This window comes from Lepisma saccharinum, chromosome 27 (assembly GCF_977018435.1).
Source record: "Lepisma saccharinum chromosome 27, izLepSacc3.1, whole genome shotgun sequence".
In the NCBI taxonomy this organism is placed as follows: Eukaryota; Metazoa; Arthropoda; class Insecta; order Zygentoma; family Lepismatidae; genus Lepisma; species Lepisma saccharinum.
The window spans coordinates 40,505,075-40,526,158 of NC_139255.1; the positions used below are offsets into that span (position 1 = coordinate 40,505,075).

General features: G+C 38.5%; 1 protein-coding gene across 2 annotated transcripts in view; it reads left to right on the forward strand.

Annotated features, from left to right (window-relative positions):
- LOC145980054 (ankyrin repeat and IBR domain-containing protein 1-like) overlaps nt 1-21,084 on the forward strand; it is an 87,345-nt gene that overhangs the window by 29,447 nt on the left and 36,814 nt on the right. For both annotated transcript variants that reach the window (XM_083113042.1, XM_083113043.1), the window contains exons 7-12: nt 4,448-4,653; nt 5,258-5,491; nt 6,994-7,169; nt 13,275-13,494; nt 14,640-14,774; nt 16,927-17,095. In XM_083113042.1, coding sequence (XP_082969168.1) covers nt 4,448-4,653; nt 5,258-5,491; nt 6,994-7,169; nt 13,275-13,494; nt 14,640-14,774; nt 16,927-17,095 — 1,140 coding nt within the window. The remainder of the gene's footprint in view (nt 1-4,447; nt 4,654-5,257; nt 5,492-6,993; nt 7,170-13,274; nt 13,495-14,639; nt 14,775-16,926; nt 17,096-21,084) is intronic.

Below are 21,084 nucleotides of genomic sequence, written 5' to 3' on the forward strand. Positions count from 1 at the left end.
ATTATTTACCCTATAACTACAACCATTAATACAGTCACACACACACACCATCACACACACACACACACACACACATACATACATACATACATATACATAAGTAATTAAATTGTCTTTCTCTAATATAATCCCGGACTGTTCATTTTGAAAGTAATAATTATATGGTACATTATGGTAGTAAATAAGGCCTAACACTCACTATCGTGAGGGTACTTTCCCTAGAAAACTAGATGTGGCAAAAAAATTTCATTACTAATTTTGTGTTTAGATGCAGCCAAACATCAATAAAATTCAATTTGTGACAAATTATTCATCAGAAATCTCTCTTCGGTCGGAAAGGGCTATGCGACCTATCCATCGGTGAGGAAGGGCTTCATTGAGAAACGGCATCTCAAAACTCGCCATACAGTTGCTTGAGGTATTCAAAGTTCTCTGCTAGCTGCATTAGTTGACTTTCTAGGACTGCCTTCAATTCGTCTCACATCCTTTGCAGAGACATCCAGTTTGCTGAAATTGGTTAAACCAATGGTATATGCTCCTCCTAATTGGTGGTTGTATGCCGAATCGAAGACGGAATGCTCGCTGCACTGCTGTGCCAATTCAGTTTTGCCGAACTCAAGAACGCAGAAAACCTTGTGATGCACGGTGGCCATCTTACTCGAAACTGAACTGAAGGGTCGTTGGTGGCACGAGGATGCGCACTCGACTGGTTGGTTACGCAACTGCGCTTTAGCGGTAGTATTCGAAACTTTAGACCTTCCCCTCTCTCTTGTATGTATATTATTCATATTCAATATTATATTCAAGGAAATATACATGAATAAAAGTGTATCCATCATTTTGAATAACCCTGCATATATATATATACACCGTGCGATCATTTCGATCTGCAGCCGAGAGATCGGGAGAAGCATGGCGGGCGGCGCTGACGGAGATGCTGACATTTGCGGCCTGTAATGCCCGCTTATTTTTATAGACATATGCAGACATTTATATAAATATTGCAAAACGATCACTAACCTGTGTTATAACACGCAAAAGTTCTTCTGTAATTCATCCAAGTTCTGCTCTTATATGCACAAATAAATACGCTTTAGAAACGATGTTAAGAGCCACAGATAATAAAACATTTTAATCATAGTTTTGACCAGTAACGTCCTGCTTAAATTTATATCCTTGAAAGAGTTTTGTGCCGATGGGGATCGTTTGGAGGTTTTGAATGTGCAACACTGTATCAAGATTACGCTGTAGAAGAAACCGTTAAAAGTCAATAGTGTTCATGAGCTTCCTTGCAATCCGAAATCTCCGAGCTTGAGTTTTTTGTTCCTTCACGACTAGATGAAGACAGAGTTGTAAATATAGTGGCGAGCAATGTAAACCAAGAGCGTGTTAATTTCGTACTGTGCGCAAGAGTGTTATTCTTGGTTACTTGCAGTTACTTGTTTGTGTTATTGTAGTGTGTATGTGTGAGGTGTCAGTGAGACGATTGGAATGCCAGCCGCAAGATTCACGTTAGAACAAAGATTTTTTTATGTATGACACGTACCTACATGAAAACAAACTCGTGTCGAGACGTGTGTAGGTAATTTGTACAGAAATTCCCATGCATTTCAACTCCACACAGAGATACGGTTAGACATCTTGTCCTTAAATTACGAGAAACTGTATCGTTAAATTTTAAAACACCTAAGCAAAAACGACGGATTCTAACCGAAGCAAAACTCGATGATATTGGTGCAGCGTTAGAACGTTCTCCAAACAAACCTCTACGCCGTGTTTCACAAGAGGTGGGCGTGTCAAAATCATCGGCACATACAGTCACTAAGCTACTAAAATTAAAACCATACTCTTATAACACAGGTTAGTGCTCGTTTTGCAATATTTATATAAATGTCTGCATATGTCCATAAAAATAAGTTGGCATTTCAGGCCGCAAATGTCGGCATCTCCGTCAGTGCCGCCCACCGCACTTCTCCCGATCTCTCGGCTGCAGATCGAAATGGACGCACGGTATATATATATATACACACACACACACACTGGTCAAAAAAATTAGGGGAGCAAGCAAGAAATCCCAAAACCAAAGTTGGTAAGTCAAAAGTAGCAATGTATTTTGATTAGGTGAGTGTGTCCTCAACCAGTACAATACATGTCTATTGAGTCTAGCACAACAGAGTTCTAGGGGTGATTTCTGCAAGGTACTGCACAAAATCAGGAGAACAGCAAGGTGATAAGACAACAGAAATGGACAGATATGCAACAGATCCATACCTCTAATAAGGCGTGTGGTCGCCATGAACTGCTATGACAGCTGCACATCTGTTTTGCATGGAACCAATAAGGTTATCAACGACAGCCTGCGGGATATTCACCCATTCCTCCAGAAGGGCCATTTGCCGAGCAGCAATGCGTCTTCCGAGTGTGTCCCACACATGTTCAATGGGATTCAAGTCTGGGGAGGACGCTGGCCATACCATTCGTTCGATACCCTCATCCCGTAGCATGGCGTCAACCAGACGTGCTCGGTGAGGTTGAGCATTATCGTCCACAAAAATGAAACGATCACTGATATCTGCAGCCATTGGGACAACATGAGGCCTGAGGATCCCGGTACCGTAAAGCTGTCAAAGTACCGTTCCGGATAATGTGCAGGGTGGTACGTCGACCAACACTGATCCCTGCCCATACCATTAAGCCACCGCCACCATACTGAGACACTTCGTGCACATGTGCGGGATAATTGTGAGTCCCACGTTCCCTCCAGATGAGAATGCGTCGATTATCTGACTGGAGACTGAAACGCGACTCCTCCGAGAAGAGAACTGAACTCCACTCTCCATATCCCCACTCACGATGTTCCACAGCCCACTGTCTGCGGGCCCTACGGTGTTGGGCATTCAGAGGGACACACACCATTGGTCTTCTTGCATAAAGACCCCTTTCCCGCAGGCGATTTCGTACAGTTTGGCCCGAGACTCTTCGTCCTGTTGCCAAAACAAGGCCGCGTTGCAAGTCAGTTGCAGTTTGCTGCCTATTCCTGCGAGCCGACAATGCTAAGTACTGGTCTTCCCTAACTGTTGTTGACCGTGGGTGACCTTGCCCAGGCCTCCTTCGTACTGTACCTGTCTGTTGAAATCGTGTCCACAACCTGGAAATGACACTGCGTGACACACCAAGGGCTGCAGCCACCTCACGTTGTGTTTGCCCTGCTTCCATCCTCCCAATGGCTCTCCATGCGCTAGATTCCCCTAAATCGTGTTGTTCTGCCATCGTTCCTATTCAACACTACTCAACTGAATCCCACCTGCACTTACAGTCTGCCAGCACCACACAACCGGTGTTCCCAAGTGACCTTGTGATTGCTCCTCATATCACAAATTCTGCCACGTGCCTTATGGTGTCACTAGAGAGCTCTTCATGCTGGTGATTCATCACAGATGAATTGTACTGTTGAGGACACACTCACTTCATCAACATACATTGCTACTTTTGACTTTCCAACTTTGGTTTTGGGATTTCTTGCTTGCTTGCTCCCCTAATTGTTTTGACCAGTGTATTTTGTCTGGTGTAGGATGCAGTTTTAATTCCATAAGCATATTTTCCCACATTTTAAAGCGTGGCATAGGTTTTTGTAGATAGAACTTTCCCATACCTTGAGACGATGATGATGCTCTCATATATCTTGTAATGTATAAACAATAATAATACAGGGTTCCCACTGATTTTGTAACAACATTCAAGAGAGTTAGGGATTTTTTGTAAAAACATTCAAGAACTTGAAATGAAAATGAAAATAGGTTATTATTCATATTTGAGCCTGGGAAATCAAGCTGCAGAGAAATTAGGATGGTGGCAGTGGCCACCAAAATTAATGGAACAACAACAACAACAACAAAGAAATGGTTTTGTGGAATAGTGAGTACATCATTTCTCTGTATTTATTGGTTATTATTATTACTTGCCAATTTTGAATAAACTTTGATTAGAACACAAATTGGAAGACGTTATTTTATTAGTTTGTTAAAACACGATAGAGTAAGTAAGTTTCTTCAATGTTATTTACAAGTTCTTGGAAAATCTGGAAATGTCCAGGACTTTGCTTTGGCAAGTGAGTTGCAGGGTTCTCGCACACACCTGGAGAACTGAAAATCTCAAGAAAAATCTTTTTAATTTACCATTGTGTCCCAGTGAAGCACATCTGATGGACCAGAATATGCTTGACTGATGAAAATAATTACACAAGCTGCTTTCAAGGTATTGTGTCTATTTGTAAACTCCTGTTATGGCCTTGCTACTTACAACCTGTATGGCTTTGCTTTGTACAACATTTAGACATCTTCTTCTATCCTGACTTAGATATCTCTGTTGGCCCACAGTGGCTCATCTGTAGTTTTTAGTCATCAGATAAATGTGTACTGGCAGAAGTGACCATAATGCACTCTTTCAGAATGGTCACGAGAAGCCTTGTTGGAGAAGTGGATGAAAGACCCTGTTCTCTGCTGTCAGCTCGCAGGAGTGCAGCCACCAGCCTCTGCGCTGCAGCATTCCAACACAAGTCCGCCTGTATCATCCGATGAGGTGACGTTGGAGTACCAGGGTGGAAGCTATGGATCTCCAAGCATAAAGAATAATAAGCAGGAAGCGGAGACCATTGTGAGTGAAAATAACATTTCTAAAAGGTTAATTAATGTTTAATGTATTTTCTCAGCACTTGCTTCAGGTTTGAATACTAATTTTTGAATTTCGAATACAACAGCAGAACCTGGTTCAGCAATGTACTGTTTTATTTCCGATTTATAGTTAGGTTGATCCTCTGAATGAGAGTTTGCAATAATTTTATTACAAAAACTCTACAATAATGACGAATCATAACCAAATTTTCAATATATCTTACAAAACTAGAATATAAAACTTATTAGAAGGTAAAACTCTAGTATAATCTGTACCGGTTTAAATATCAGATTTTTGCCGATTCCGATACCGATGCCGATATGTCAATTTCGGCCGATTTTCATACATCTGTAATCGGCTTCGGCACATCCCTACTGGAACTAAATATTTAAGAAGGCTTCAGATTTCTGCATGCTTATATTACATACTGCTTCACACACACACTGATGCAGGCTTAAGTTTTGTTTCACAATTATTGAGATAGCAGGTCACTTTTTGCTTACGCTTCCATGCATATTTTTCGAAATTCAGCTACTTCCGCTTATAATTTAAATCCTGGCTTTACTTTTGTTTGGTTCATTTGTAGTGTGAGATCTGCACAAACCCAATTCCTTGCTGGGATGAGCCAGTTCACATCAGCTGCGAGCACCGATTCTGCACTGCATGTTGGGAGAGCTACTTGACTGTCAAGATTCAAGAGGGTGATGCTCATCACATCTTGTGCCCTGCATTTCAGTGTCACATTCTTGTGCCTGTCGAGGTGATTGAGAAGTTGGTGAGCCCGGAAATGGCACGTCGCTACCTTCAGTTCGACATTAAGGTAATTCTTGTTCTCTGTGTATGTAAATTTAGATATTTAGCATGTGTTAAGTAAAAGTGTAAAAAGTTATGCATCTAGTCACTGTAGAAGATTCTGCTGAATGTTCGAGTGGGGTTCACACACCTTGAAAATGTAGGAAAATTCAGGGAAATTGACACATGGCTTTAAAAAGTCAGAAAATTATTCACAAACTTGAAAAGTCAGAGATATTTCATGTGTATTTGAAACCTTATTCTGATGCAGCAGTTGTTTGTAAGTGAACTGAATTAAGTGAATTAAAAATATGTTTTTTTACCTTGATGAGAAACCATTGTCTTCATGTTTTCACTCAAAAAAACAATAATCAGTGGTTCTTTTTCCAATACACAACTTAGGGCCTCCCCGATGGTGCAATGGTAGCATCGTTGCCTTGTAATTTAGGGTTCCTGTGTTCGATACCCAGTTGGAGCACATAGTGGTTTGGATCCCACGTTAAACTGTAGGTCCAGTCCCGATCAGCCTTACTGTGCATAAAGTGGACTTAAAACACCAAATCAATCAATCAAATCAATTCATTACAGAACATTTTGGCCTTCTTCAGACTTCCCAAAAAGTTGAAAACTTTGAAAAATCTCAACATTGGTTAAAAGGATAAAATAGGAAGGTTAAAAGGTTGACGGCAAATCATACCATAAAATTATTTTCCAAATTAGTTCTATTGCAGAGAATGGTCTGTATGTCTAATGTCTAGACACATATTTTGGAAATGATCCAAAGTTTTAAACCAACTGGGTCCTTCAGGGATTGAGAAAGAATAAAGCATTACTTTGGCTTAGCAAAAACCTCGATTTAAGCATTTCCTTCTCCTACTAATTTTTTTTACAATTTCTGTCCAATAATACTTGAGGGAAAAACAGGACATTTTTAAACTCTGCTTGTTAATAATAGTAATATTGGGTATATTGTTTTGTAATTTGAGTATATCACCTTCATATGTATGCAAATAGACAAAAATTCAAAACTGAAATATCATGTGTAGATTGCAAGAAAAAGCATGTTAATTGCTGCCATGAGGTGCTGGTAAGTTTGTTCCAAGACATCCTCAACGGTTTTCCATGTGTGACAAGCCAACTTTCCATCTGGCGACTAAAGGTTAATGTTTTCTGGTTGAGTGTTTGTAATATTTATTTAAAGCAACTTACAAATTCCACAATTTATATCTATTATACCACTTGAAGAATAACTCGCTTGGGTTTGCAAATTTGGATTATTTGTAAGGTATGTGACTAGACATTAGAGTCATGCTGGAGTAACGTCTGTATTTCTTTTTCTCTTACGAAACTTTTTTCTTCTAAGAAATCCTCTTCATATCTTGTTTATCTCTTTCTAAAAGTTATATAAATTACAATATTGTTAAGTTTTATTTCATATGTACAGTTGGTTTTCTTCCTAACTTCTACTCCATGCAAATAGTTCCATTTTAAATTGATTTTATGTCTTTTTAACTATGTTATTACTTTCAGGCATTTGTTGAAAGCAACCGTAGTATTAAGTGGTGTCCTATGCCAGGGTGTGGGCGAGCTGTACGTCTTCCCGAAACAGAACAAACCCAACCTGAATCCCTTAACATTCCTTCAGCTAAGGCTCCCCTTCTGACATCACATGCTGTAGATTGTGGGAATGGACATTTCTTCTGTTGGTAAGAATTCTTCTTCCCTTTCCCAGCTCTTACATGTTTCTCCTCCTTCACTGTACATAGTTCATATCAATGACTGTCATAATTATCTATTCTTCTTTTTTCTGTTGTGTCTGTGTAGAGGGTGTACATTGTTGTAATGAATGAGTTTCTAAGGGGACTTTCAGACTGAAGTGACAAGCAAAAATTGTCACGTGGAAACGCACACTTGGAAAAACATACAACCTTTCATACTGGAGTGACACAGCAAGCTGCACATGTCGCTTACCACATGTGTGTTACTTGAACTGGGCCGTTTACTCAATAATATCCATCGTATTGCCTTGGTCTGTTGATAGAGCATGCACAGTGAATGCTTTTTTTTTTATGGATTGGAGAGGAAAGTGCCTGTTCTGGCATGTGCAGTTTGTGGTCCTGTTGCTTGAGTGTGAAACCCCCATGTCACATGTCACTTTGGTCTGAAAGATCCTAAAAGTCGACACTATCACCGATTTGTTTGTATAGACAACACTTCCTGCTGCATGTAACACTGTTAATATGAATTCTAGTAGGGAAGAACAATAATCTGTGTTCTCTCTGTATTGGCTGATATAGACATATCAGTAGTGTATTGGTTTATCAGTAATTATCAATAATTTTACCGATCAGATATTGCACAGGTAAAGTACCATATTGTGGAGTTGCAGTTTTTATTGGTTTTGCAATTAGTTTTGAAGACCATTTCCTTCATACAAAATTATGCTATTTAACAGATTGATAAATTTATCGGTAATATTACCAATAAACCAATACACTGTTATGCTTATATTGGCCGATACCTGTAGAGTATCGATTATTCTGTCCCATCCGTAAATTTTAATCATTTGTACATAACAGTTTTTTCTTGGCTATCATACATACAGTGCATGCTGAAAGTTACCAAGAATGTTTTATTTCCACTCTGTACTTGTGTTTCTTGCAAGCAATCTGATTTCATTTTTAATCACTTCCGTGACCTTTGCTTCCTTTTCCCTGTCTTTTTATTGCGTGTCTGCATGCTCTTCATTTTTTCTATGATACTTCACAGGGTGACTGTTTAGAAATAAATAATGGTATGCTTCTAAGATTGTACATATGTGCAGGGGCGAAACTGGGGGCCCGACTACTCAAGTGGTGACCCCAGTGACTACAGAATGCATAATTTTAGCATCTGGGATGTAATCGAATATAATTCTTTTTATTATGAGTAAATATGTGTTTGTTTTTGATAAATATTAGAGATGAATAGCACAAAATAACTAAAAAAATAGATACTGTGAAATACATTCTTTACTAATTGAGAAATTTAGATTAACCTGTAATTACAATGCTTACATTATAGATTAAAATTTGCTCAAAAGCATCAATTACTTTGTTAAACTTGATTTTTTTGGCTGTCATTTTCAGTTGAAAGTAAAGCCAGATGTTTCTGACTCATAGTACTGCGTAAATAGGGTTTTATAAATTTAAATTTAGAAAACGATCTCTGTGGTACTGTGAGAGGAATAGTAAGGTATAGTCCACACATTTACTTCGTTAATGTCGAAGACCTAAAGAAAACCGCCGCCACAAACGTGGGTGGGGATAAATAGCGGGTGAGTTGTTTTCGTCCAATGACACTCAACCTTCAGCCAATGGGCGCAGCTGTCATTCTGCTCGTCTACTCCATGTGGAGTCTCAGTCACATGACTGCGGATACGCTGTTGCCGTACTTTGCAACTTCAATATGGAGACCGTGGGAAGGCGGTTGTGCACGGAGGGACAAGGTGGCGTAGAGTAGATGTGTAGCAACACTGTGCGTTGAATGTGATTGTTGGAGCTGGCGGGCACGCTCCGCCGACTTCAAAGCTGGCCGGTCGTTAAAGTAGCTAGTGCATCGACTATACAGTCACCCACAATATAAATGTAACACCGAGATCAGGAAATACTGGCTTCACTTCACCTCCTGGCGAAGGCCCTCTGCCAGAGCCAAACCTTTTATCAAATTTCCCTTCAATGTATTTTGTTTTTCCTAACACTACGGCAATAACAGAACTTCCTATGAAAAAGTTGTTATTGAAGGTGAACACAGTTGAATTGGGCAACTCACATAACACATTAAAGGGACGCTAGTATTTAAGGATCTATATGTCCCATTTTATTGCCTGTGACTGTACATGAAAGAACCGTGCACACATAAGCATAATTGGAAATCAACTATGTTGTATCACAAGGAGATGAGAAAGTTGTTTCACGTCATTCATGTCCTTTATCTTGTGTTTGAAAAAACTTCTGATAATATATGCGACTGAAATAAAATTTTGGAATTGTTTCTAGCAATTTTTTCACGTTCTTTGCGAAGCTCGGTGTCTGTAGATCTTGACAAAAAGAAGGTTGTATCACTTCGTGTGACTACAACTGCTTTCATACCTTTGAAACAATTGTCTAGTTGTGAGCAATTTGTGTCCATCATCTGTTAAAATATTGATACGTTGAAGCAGCTCTCTCAGTTGGCAATTGTTTGGACAGATTTCGTTATTGTGCTTCTTCATCTTTTTCATTCTTTTGTCAGAGAATTCATTTGAAATCCTTCTACTTTCCACATGCCATATATTTCATTTTGCGAAGCTCAGTCATTTCTAAGAGAGCATTCCGTAAGAGATTATATACAGCCATATCAAGCAACTGCTTGTAATGACTTAGAAGTGATATTCATCTGCTCCAAGGCTTTACATTGAACAGTCAATAATAAAATGAAACTGAAAGATCCAATTTTCACCTTAAGGTCAATATCCCCACTTCTTTGAAATGGATTCTTGCTTGTTAATATTGTACAGGGTGGCTCAAAAAGTCACTTAACACCCTTGGTATAAGGCCACTGCAGCGTGCAACCTGGAAATGGTGATGACCAATCGTTGCCAGGCCAAGGGGGAACCACATTGACGCCACCCATGTGGTCGGCGGCCATCTGGATGTCCGCATCTTGAATTCAACTTCAGAATTTTAAATGGGAAGGGGGTGATATGATATATCAAATCAGGCTAGAATTTCACGAGAAATGCAAATGGTGAAGGTTTTTTTATGTATCTTTAACCAGTAAAAAGTTATGACTGAATTCTTGTACCAATTTGCTCCTTTTCGAGGTGCTAGAAATGCCTTAAAATTTGTTTAGCGCATCGGTAACGCATCGAGATCAAAGTGATGTCTAGGGAGAGAAGTTCGCATGCCATTGCACAAGATTTTAATCGGATACATCCATGAAGAGCTGCGCATTATGAATGGTTGTCGCAAACAATTACAGTATGATGCTTCCATTAAATGAAAAGTCCTTCATAGTGACAAGGCTAATGTTTATGTTCATAAGGAAGTTCATAAACAGAATATTCAATGCTTTTTATCTGATAACCCATTTTTGACAGATCAAAGCTGAATGGTTAGTGCTGGTAAGTTATTGGTGTGGTGTGCTGTGTGGAACACGATTGGTTAGTCAATTTTTTCATCAACGGAACCTTAAATGCTTAGGGCTACTTGGATTTGTTAAATAAACAGGTTTTTTCATCCTTGCTTATGGAAGAAGGTACTTTTTACAGAGTTTTTCAATACGGAGGAATGCCAGAACACTATGGGAACGTTGTGAAGCAGTTTCTGTCCAAAGTTAGTTATCAGATGACAAGGGTCGCATATTCTGTTTATGAACTTCCTTATGAACGTAAACATTAGCCTTGTCACTGTGAATGACTTTTAATTCAATGGAAGCGTCACACTGTAAATTGTTCGCGACAACCACTCATAATGCACAGCTCTTCGTGGATGTATCCGATTAAAATCGTGTGCAATGGCATGTGAACTTCTCTCCCTAGACATCACTTTGATCTCGATGCATTACTGATGTGCTAAACAAATTTTAAGGCATTTTTCTAACACCTCGAAAAGGAGCAAATTGGTACAAGAATTCAGTCATAACTTTTTACTGGTTAAAGATACATCGAAAAAACCTTCACTATTGCATTTCTCGTGAAATTCTAGCCTGATTTGATATATCATATCACCTCCATTCCATTTAAAATTCTGAAGTTGAATTCAAGATGGCAGACATCAAGATGACCACCGACCACGTGGGTGGCGTCAATGTGGTTCCCCCTTGGCCTGATAACGATTGGTCATCACCATTTCCATGTTGCGCGCTGCAGTGGCCTAGTACCGGGGGTGTTAAGTGACTTTTTGAACCACCCTGTATAAGAAAAATCAAAGTATCAAAAAGCCTCTCTTTAAGAGTGTACGCAACTTTGTAATCTTCCTGCCCAATCTGTTGGATTTAAGTGTTTTGAGAGTTGGTTGGGTTTGACTTATTTCTTGTTCCAGATTTTAACTCTTGCCATCGCAGAACACTTCTACAACATTAAGAACCAAATTTAAATTATGATTAATGCAATTTTGAGGTGCAAGTTGCAGTGGCGATTCTCCTATGAGGCTTTTGATGCTTAGCCTACCCAAAAAATGTTGAAATTAAAATGTTCTTGTACCCTGTAACAATCAAAGTTCGTTAAAACGAATTAAACTATGTAATCTGAACGTTTGGTTCCGCCGATCCTTCCAGATATCTCGTCAGTCAGGCGAGAAAGAGGAGAGCGTGTTTGGTCCGAACTGTGAGGCTTTTGACGAAAAGCCTCGCGTTAAAAGGCAGCTACAGCGTGAACTCTGTGTAGGTGTAAGGGGAGGGGACTGCCGATTCGCTGGGTGAAAGCGGCTATCCTCAGAACCAACCTGTTGTGTCTCTAGTCTTCTTGTGCAAAGTGCGTCGTTCACGTGCTGCATTGTTGAATGTTAATTTACTTCAAGTGCATGCGCTTGTGTGTTTATGTGTGTGTTACATAGTGTATTTATGTTATAAAAATATAATACTGTGAAATTATGTGTTGAGAACTCTTAAGAGGATTTGCAGTGAAATAAATGTAAATGAACAAGACTTCGTGGCTCTCAGATGCTTAACTTACGAAATCTTGGACACACTGACTCTACAAATGGAAATACCTTTTGGAGATCTTGAAAAGATAAAATTTGTTGAATTGCTAGACCGAAATAGCTTGGGGGATATAAACTACATTTTCCTGTGATGAAATTAAATAACTTTCTGTCCACATATCCATTTTTCAACAAAGAACGATTAGAAAATGATTTAAAGAATATCTATGCTGATGAAGAAAAGCATTTACCTCCTGCAGACCTTCTAAAATTCATAGTTAGCAATGATGTTCAAACAATCTACAAAGAAGTAACACAAGTTATCAAGTTGGTCTTGACATTCCCTGTTACAACAGCTTCCTCCGAAAGAAGTATGAGCACCCTCAAGAGATTAAAAAATTATCTCCGTAATTCAATGAAAAATGAAAGATTAAGTTCTCTCAGTCTCAGTACAATAGCCATTGAAAAAAAAAACTGGTTAAAGAATTTTCCATTGATCAAGGCTTCAAGGAAAGAGTAATTGATACTTTTGCGACCAACAAGAATCGACGCATGGACCTGCTGTATAAAAAAATATAAGCAGATTTTTCAGCCTACCCAGTATTTACGCCTTAGCTTCGCCACTGGCAAGTTGTTGGGTTCTAACACAGATTTCCTGGCTAGCGTCGCAAACTTCACTTAATTGTATCAATACTTCCATAGTTTTACATAGCTGGCATTCTTTGCTTAGCATAGTGGAGAATCGAGGAGTAATTACTGCAGATGTGCAACTATATGAAACTACCAGTTTTGGACCTAACATGCCAATATAAATCTGCCTGCAGTGGCCGGACTAACAAAAACATAAGTCTGGAGAATCCATTACAGTTTTCCCCGGGTGCCCCCGGTGAACTCCCCCGGCTGCCTTACCCTAGTTATGCCCCTGCATATTTGAATGTTGTCACCAAAATGTGTGTGATATTTTAATGCTTCAGTAATATTCTAGCTCATGTGTGACAATCCTGTAAGCACCATCAGTTCGTTTCTTCTCCTCTTGTAGATAGATGTCCTACAATTTTATCTGTGTTAGAATGGAGTTCCATACCTGTGTTTGACTACCTTGTGAGACTCTTAAAAGGTGTACTTAATATAGTGGTGCGTCTATTACAGGGAATGCTTGGGTGAGGCCCATGCACCATGTGGTTGTGACCAGTGGCTGGAATGGCAGCAGAAGATATCTGAAGTGAAACCTGAGGAGCTTCGGTCATCTTGCATAGAAACTGAAGATGCAGCGAACTGTCTGTGGCTGGTGACCAACTCGAAGCCTTGCCCCAACTGCAAGTCTCCTATTCAGAAGAATGAAGGTTGCAACCACATGAAGTGCTCAAAGGTAAGGAAATATTTATTGCTTGTAATTAATAAGGGTATTGAGTTGCTGAGAATTTGTACCATCTTTCATCCTAATGAACTAGGGAAATTCAACAATAAGGTAATTTATGTAAAAGATAGACAGTATTTGAAGATAGACCTACATTTTTGTTTCCTTTGTGTCTCCTAGTTTCAGTGGAAAGCCTGACCCTGTGGCCGAGTGGTTAGCACATTGCGCTGCGACGCCAAGGGTCCCAGGTTCGAATCCCGGTCGGGTATGGTTGTTTGTGAATGTCCATTTTCATCCATTTCATCATTTCATCACTCATCCCCATCTTCGCAAATTAGCCAAGAGGCACAAAACGCGAAGTAAAATAAACTAAATCAATCAATCAATCAGTTTCAGTGGAAAATAAACTTTCGCCAGAAGTGACAGAATTATGACACTTAATAACAAAAATATAAATACATCCTAATATAAATGCATATGAGAGAAAAATATTCAGCACTTGTTATTTGTTTCTCTAAGTTACTGCTTTTCACATTTTATTTTAGTTTTCCTAGTTCTTTTACATCTGTTTACCCGTAGTTCACGTGAACTTAACAAGTTTGGTTAAGTTGTTGGATTTCTAGTTGGGAGATCACAGATCCAAATTCCACTCAGTCTCTCCAAGCAAATGTGATGAGGTATCTTTAACAAAGTTTGCATTTGCTTTTTCCCATAAACAATGTTAAAGTCAACCAGCATGCCTCAAAGTGAATATTCTGATTGTTTGCTTGTGTGTAACGTACTCAGGAAAGTTTGAGAAATCTTCATAATTTGTGCAATAGAGTTAGAGCTTAGTGTTTTTTTTTTTTTTGCACTAAAGTCGTAGAATATCGGTCCAAAATTAATTTCTGAAATTTCAGATTGTATATCCTGCGAAGTATGCAAAATACTAAATCTTATATGGCTAACAGCATTGGAATAGAACATGATTATATTCTATTCAGAATAAGGTTTAAATCGCTGATAATGTGAATTAGTATCAGCAGCAATTATTTTGAGCATCAGAGAAAATTGGTGTAGATTGAACTGTAATTACATTACCTGATGTACACATTTCATCCAAATTTAGAGTTAATATTAGTGAACAGTTGCAATTGACCTCTTCTTTTTATCCTCAGTGCAAATTTGATTTTTGCTGGGTGTGCTTAGAAAGTTGGAAGAAACATAGCTCAGCTACCGGAGGCTATTTTCGATGCAACAGATTTGAAGCCGTGCACAAAGCAGATGAGAAACAGGGCCTTCTGATAAGTGAGGTAGGTCACATTTCTAAGAATGAAATATTAATTCATTCCGTAAATACTGTATGTTGGCTGCATATTATTATCTGGTTACATATTACAGATCATTGAGTTGCATCATATATGTATTTAAAAAATATATGTTTTCGGGAATTATTATGATTTTACTTGAACTACAAGAATGATGAATTTAAATGCTCCATGCGGGTGTTGCATTATAAGAAGGATGGATACCAATGTCAGGATATTGATATTGCGAAGTGCCAGTTCAGATTCAATCACAGATACCAACAGGTACTTTCTGGGATCAAAGTATCTCGCTGAGCTTGCCAAAAGAGTGGTAAAGTGAATTTCATAGTTTAATGATAGCTGTTTTTATATTTCATTTATTTCATATGTAATTCATGAAATATTCTAAAGAAAACTGTGGGAGATTGATGTGGTTTAATGCAATAGAATATATTCTGAATACAATTTTTTGTATAATTTTCAAATATTGGTATTAGTATCAGTGGGAACTGGTAACTGGTGTTGGTGTCAGTATGGATATTGGTTCAAAGTGGTGTTGGTTCAAGCCTAATTATAAGTTTCGCTACACCAAATTACGCATGCTATATTTTTGCATAAATGCAAAAGGTGAAACATTTGCAAATGAAATTTGAGATTCTGTTTTTCATAAAGTTGAAATGTTTTTATCGAGCCAGAATTATGAAGAGTACTACAGGGCCTGATTTCCAATACTACTATTATGTATTTAATTAAAATATGTTTCTTGTAAAGTTTATTTGGAACATATATTTGGCACAGTGCTATTTGTCTGCATATTTTTATTGTCGATGGATCAAATGCACTTACTGCACTGTCTGCCATTGTTAGGAATAATTATTTATTACCTAGCTCGCTCCCGTAGCAAAGTGGTGAGCACATCGCGCTACGATGCCAGGGGTCCCAGTTTCGAATCCTGGTCTGAGCATGGATGTTTGTGAGTGTCCATTCATCAATTTCATCATATCATCACTCATCCCCATCTTCGCAAATTAGCCAAAAGTGGCTGAAGAATTGAAGTAAAATAAAGCAAATCAATCAATCGATTTATTACCTGTATCTTGATATAACATTGTAACATTAATATGCACAAAAGTCACAACTTATACATTTCTTTTGTTATTCAAATGTTCAGATAAACCTTCGTGCTGTTCCAGGGCTGGTAAAGTTGTAGCAGGACCTGGCACTAGGTAAGGCTGAACCGATACATAATGTATTGGTATTGGTTGAGATTTGATTGGGGAGAAGATTGCGAGAACCTGTCCAAGAACTCCAGTCAAATATGCTACCAAATAGAAGTTTCAATTACATTGCACATAATAAAATACCACAAATTATGACTTCCTATGCATTGAAGGTCGTGAGTGACATTTTCCGCTTGTTTAGAAGAACAAAATACAATTTTAGTTGTTGAAGAACAAAGGAAAGAGAACAAAGTTTGTGCTTGCTCCATACTGTGCTAACAGCCAACGGCGGATGTCTCATTTTCTTATGAAACAACTCTCATGTGAAATTATGAGAATTTTAGACCAAATTGGTAGTTTGCTATGGCATAATTCCAGTGAAAAATGTAAAGTAAAGTAAAATGCTCCCCTGTGCTTTGCACCATGCCATGAAGGCGTATAGGGAGTGTGGAGTTAGGGCCCCACACTATCTTGATCACGGCCAAAGGTGGGGGTGATGTGATCAGCACCATGCTCCTGGCTGCCTTTACCACCCAGAGTTTCCTCCAGGTACTCACTTTATACGATGCTGGGTGGGCACTGAAACTACTTGAACAAGTGGGAAAAATCCTGGTTCTCCCCTACTAGGGATTGAACCCAGGTCTCTTGCATGGTAGTCAGATGTCCTAATGACTGAGCTACTGCAGCTCAGTGGAAAACGTGTAGATGAAAATTTAAGCATTGTGAACTATTTTTAATTGGTACAATTTTCAAGTAATACCAGTATCGATATGTTATTGTCTCAGCTTGTGCAAGAGTTCTGGTCAGTAAATCTTATGTGAAGTGAAGCAGTTGCACTGTGTTCAAAAGATCAGGAAATGACTGACCACTCCATTGATGCGATGTTGAAGCTAGTATCCTTACCTTTTAACCAATGGCACGTAATGGGTCTCTTTCAGGCAACACTCCGAAATCAACAAATGCAGGAGTTAAATCGCTTTTTACACTACTACACTCGCTTCAAGAACCATGAGAATAGTCAGAAGCTGGAGGAACCATTATTGAATGCTGTGAGGCATAAAATGGAAGTTCTTGCTTCGTCTTTGGTCCAGGGCCAGCAAAGAGAAGGTATTTTTTCTTTGTAATGATTTTTTAGTCAATAGTTAATGTTAAAGCATAATTTAGGCAGTGTTACGTCTCTTCATGTTGTGATTTGTATATAAAAAGAGTTTTTCTTCTGTGGTATAACTTTTCTGTATGCTTTTCCATGAGGCATGTCCAGAAAGTAAGTTCTGATTGGCCATAATAATAATAAAAATAAAAGAGAAGTAATTGTCAAACAATTTTATTGTCAATGGATTCTACAGGGTGAACCAAAAGTCACCATCGGATATTATCATTGTAAAGGAGAAACTGTATTGACCTGAACAAGATAAAGAGGTGAGTGAAGCTCTCAGAGGTCAAACTACTCGGTATGTTGAATCTTATTCTTGGTTCACAGCTGGATGCTGCCATGTGCGTTGACTTGCCTTTGGGTGTGATCATTCCGAAGATGGGTAATTTCTCATTTCATATCCTCAACAGAATTCATTTGCATTCAACATGGCTTTTAACTGTAGCATCGGGACAGACCTTTGTTGGAAAACCTGACTCCTAGCCACTGTATTGGGATTGACTGACCAGTATCTGAAAACAGATGAATTATTACCACACAATATATGTGACTAGGATAAACATTCCTTTGAAACCATGACAACTATTTATGTCAATTTCACTTTCGAATAATATGTTCTTGCACTATAAATAGTATCCAATCGTGACTTTTGACCCACGATGTACGTATCTTCAATTTCTCTGCTAAAAAGTTTCCATCATTGCTGCACCACTCATCAGAACAAGATACTGGTTTCTGCATCTTTTGTCCATGGACGTCCGCAGGATTTTTTCCAGGGAGGGGCAAGGAAGGTGTTTTTTTTCCAGGTGGGGGCAAACAAGGTACATTTTCCTCAATAATAGTGTTGTTCCCTCAAAACACATTGCTTAAATTTGAATTTATCATGTTTGTGCAATAATTAACACATATTATTGTGTCTGAAATGAAATTATATGTGTAAAATATATAATTTTTGGTTGACTAATTTTCAAGGGGGTGCACAGCCCCCTTGCTCCCTCTTCCGGACGCCCATGCCCTTGTCATGCCCTTGTCTACTGTACGTGCTATTCACAAATATAACCACTGGAACACTGCAGTCACAACTTTGCTCATGCATTCCATTATCAACAAGCCAAAGATGAATGTGCATCTTGTTCTGTTGTGTAGTTAACATATTCACAAGAAGTGAACAATTGAGTCAGTTGCCAGCCAGAGGTGGAGTAGGAAGTAGTGGCAGAGCACTGCATTGTCTTTTACCATTTTAACCTTTTTAAACCCAACTTACCTCACCATGTTTTAAACTTTGATTATTCTTGTCTTATCTCCTGATGAAGCCACATGATGTGGTGAAAGCTAGGGAAAAACTGTAAGTACATGCCAAAACTGGACTTCATTACTTAATTAAAGGTCTTTAAAAATATTGATTAATATTAGTGGATGATGATTCCACTACAATTGTAAGCATCAATTCACCCTTGTTTTGCTTCAGAATACAGCAAAAACATCTGATGGTTTGTAAGTAAAAATAACGAACGTATTACACAACATTTGTACATGGTTATGTATTCATCAGATTGAGGTACAGTGGGATCCATGAGTATTACCATGCAAATTGTCCATCACCATGTTCGTGCACTTTATTTGTCTCAATAAGAGCTTCAAGAATTCAAACAAAACTCAAAACAAGCTGTTGACAACTTCTGCACCAGCATACATAGACAACTTCTGCACCAGCATACATAATAATCCATCGCTTAGAAAAGCAGAGGATGTGAGAGACAAATTAATGAAAATAGTCATGGACAATTTACACGGTAAAACTCATGGATCCTACTGTACATGTGCCATTTAAGAGGCAGTAAAAAAAATCTTTACAACAAAGGCTTAGGTTTTGAAGATGACGTCATCCAAGTGGTGTCCATTTCTTGCCATGCAAGTCTCCTGCCGAAGCTGTCAAAAACGCCCCAACATTTGATTTGGTATGGCAGCAGCAGCTGATCAAGCCACGCCCCTTTCCCCCAGACACGCATTGCTACGCATCAATGAAAACTGACAGATCGTTTTGCTGCATGCATGGCGAGAACTGGACACCACTTGGATGACGTCATCTTCAAAACCTATGCCTTTGTTGTAAAGATTTTTTTCTACCGCCTGTTAAATAGCACATGTACCCCAATCTGTTGAATTAATAACCATGTACAAATGTTGTGTAATACGTTCGTTATTTTTACTTACAAACCATCAGATCTTTTTGCCGCACCATGTATTTAAGAATTACATTACAATATATGTAACGTAATCACAAAATATACTTTTTCACCCAATATTGGTCCAAAATAAACGGAACCTTCAAATATTGCTTTATTTTCTCAAGATACGTGGGTCGTTCAATATATAAGTTTCCGTATGCTGTAAAAAAAATATTTTTAAGATACATTAGAAAACTATACATACATGTGTAGGAGGATCCTTCCTCACTTCTCCACATAATCCCCATAGAGATTCAGGCATTTGTCCCACCGTTGCACCAATTTGTCCATACCCTTTGCAAGAAAATCAGAGTTCTGGCTATTAAGCACTATTCTCATATTCCACTTCACTACTTCATCTGTTTCGAAACGGTAACCTTGCAATTTAGACTTTAACACCGAAAAAAGATGGAAAGCACTCTGCGCTAAATCGGGGCTGTATGGAGGGTGCGGCAGCCGTTCCCACCCCAATTCTTCAATTTTGTGTTGTGTTTGCACTGCTGAGTGGGGGGGAGCATTATCGTCAAGAAGAATGACACCAGCTGACAGGAGACCTGGTCGCTTATGTCGAATTGCATTTTTCAGTTTACCCAATGTTGGACAATAACGGTCAGCATTAATTGTTCGTCCTTGTTCCAAAAAGTCCATAAGCAGAATGCCCTTAGCATCCATGCTTCTGAACTCCTTATGACGCGAGGCTGCGTTTTCCGAACAAGCATTTACTTTTCGCCCTTGAGCGCATGCGCCTTCACGTCTGATAACGAATCTATTGTTGTTCCTTGTAGACGAAGGATGGCGATTGTCAACAATGTGCTTCCTTTTAATGGCATTGCTTTATACAATATTTTATAGCACAGGGAAACTTATATATTGAACGTCCCTAGTAATTAGGCTCTGCAAAAATGTTGTGTTGCATTTTTGTGGCCTACAAGAGGCTAGGAAAATATCGGCCAGTATCAGTAAATAAAATCTATCTGAAACTTCCTGATACTGGCCGGAGTGGTTAGCACATCGTGCTACTATGCCAGGGGTTCCAGGTTCAAATCCCAGCCTGGGCATGAATGTTTGTAAGTGTCCATTCATCAATTTCATCATGTCATCACTCATCTTCACAAATTAGCCAAAGGTGGCAAAAAAATGAAGTAAAATAAAGCAAATCAATCAATCAATCGACTGATACTGGTGCATCAGTATTGGCTCAGCCCTAGTCTCCACACATTATCGATATCGGTAGAGGCACATATTTTTGTTAAATAAAAAGCAAAATTTTGGTACAAAAACAGTCAATTTCGGGTTCAAAAGTGGTAAATTAAATAAAATTTTGCTGTTATAGAAGTGAAAAATCAGATCGAAAGCGGTATATAATATGAAATTTTGGTTTTAAAATTGTGAATATAATCCTAAATTTGATTTAAAAACTCCACTTTTTACACAAAATAAATATATCCCTTCTAATAGCACATTTATGAAGTTATCATAGTATTAAGTTTATTCCTGTATAAAGGGGTCCATTTTTGCTTCTCAAATATTTACAGCAGAATTAATCAATTTACCATGAATTGCATAACTAACAAGATGATTCACACTTCAGAAAGTGTCACGTCTGTAAATAAACTAAATTTCATGGTTAAGATTCTATTTCACATTTTGTAGTTCATTTCGCATCATTTCATGACAAAACAGGGTAGGAAAATGCACCTCACACCTTTCAGAAA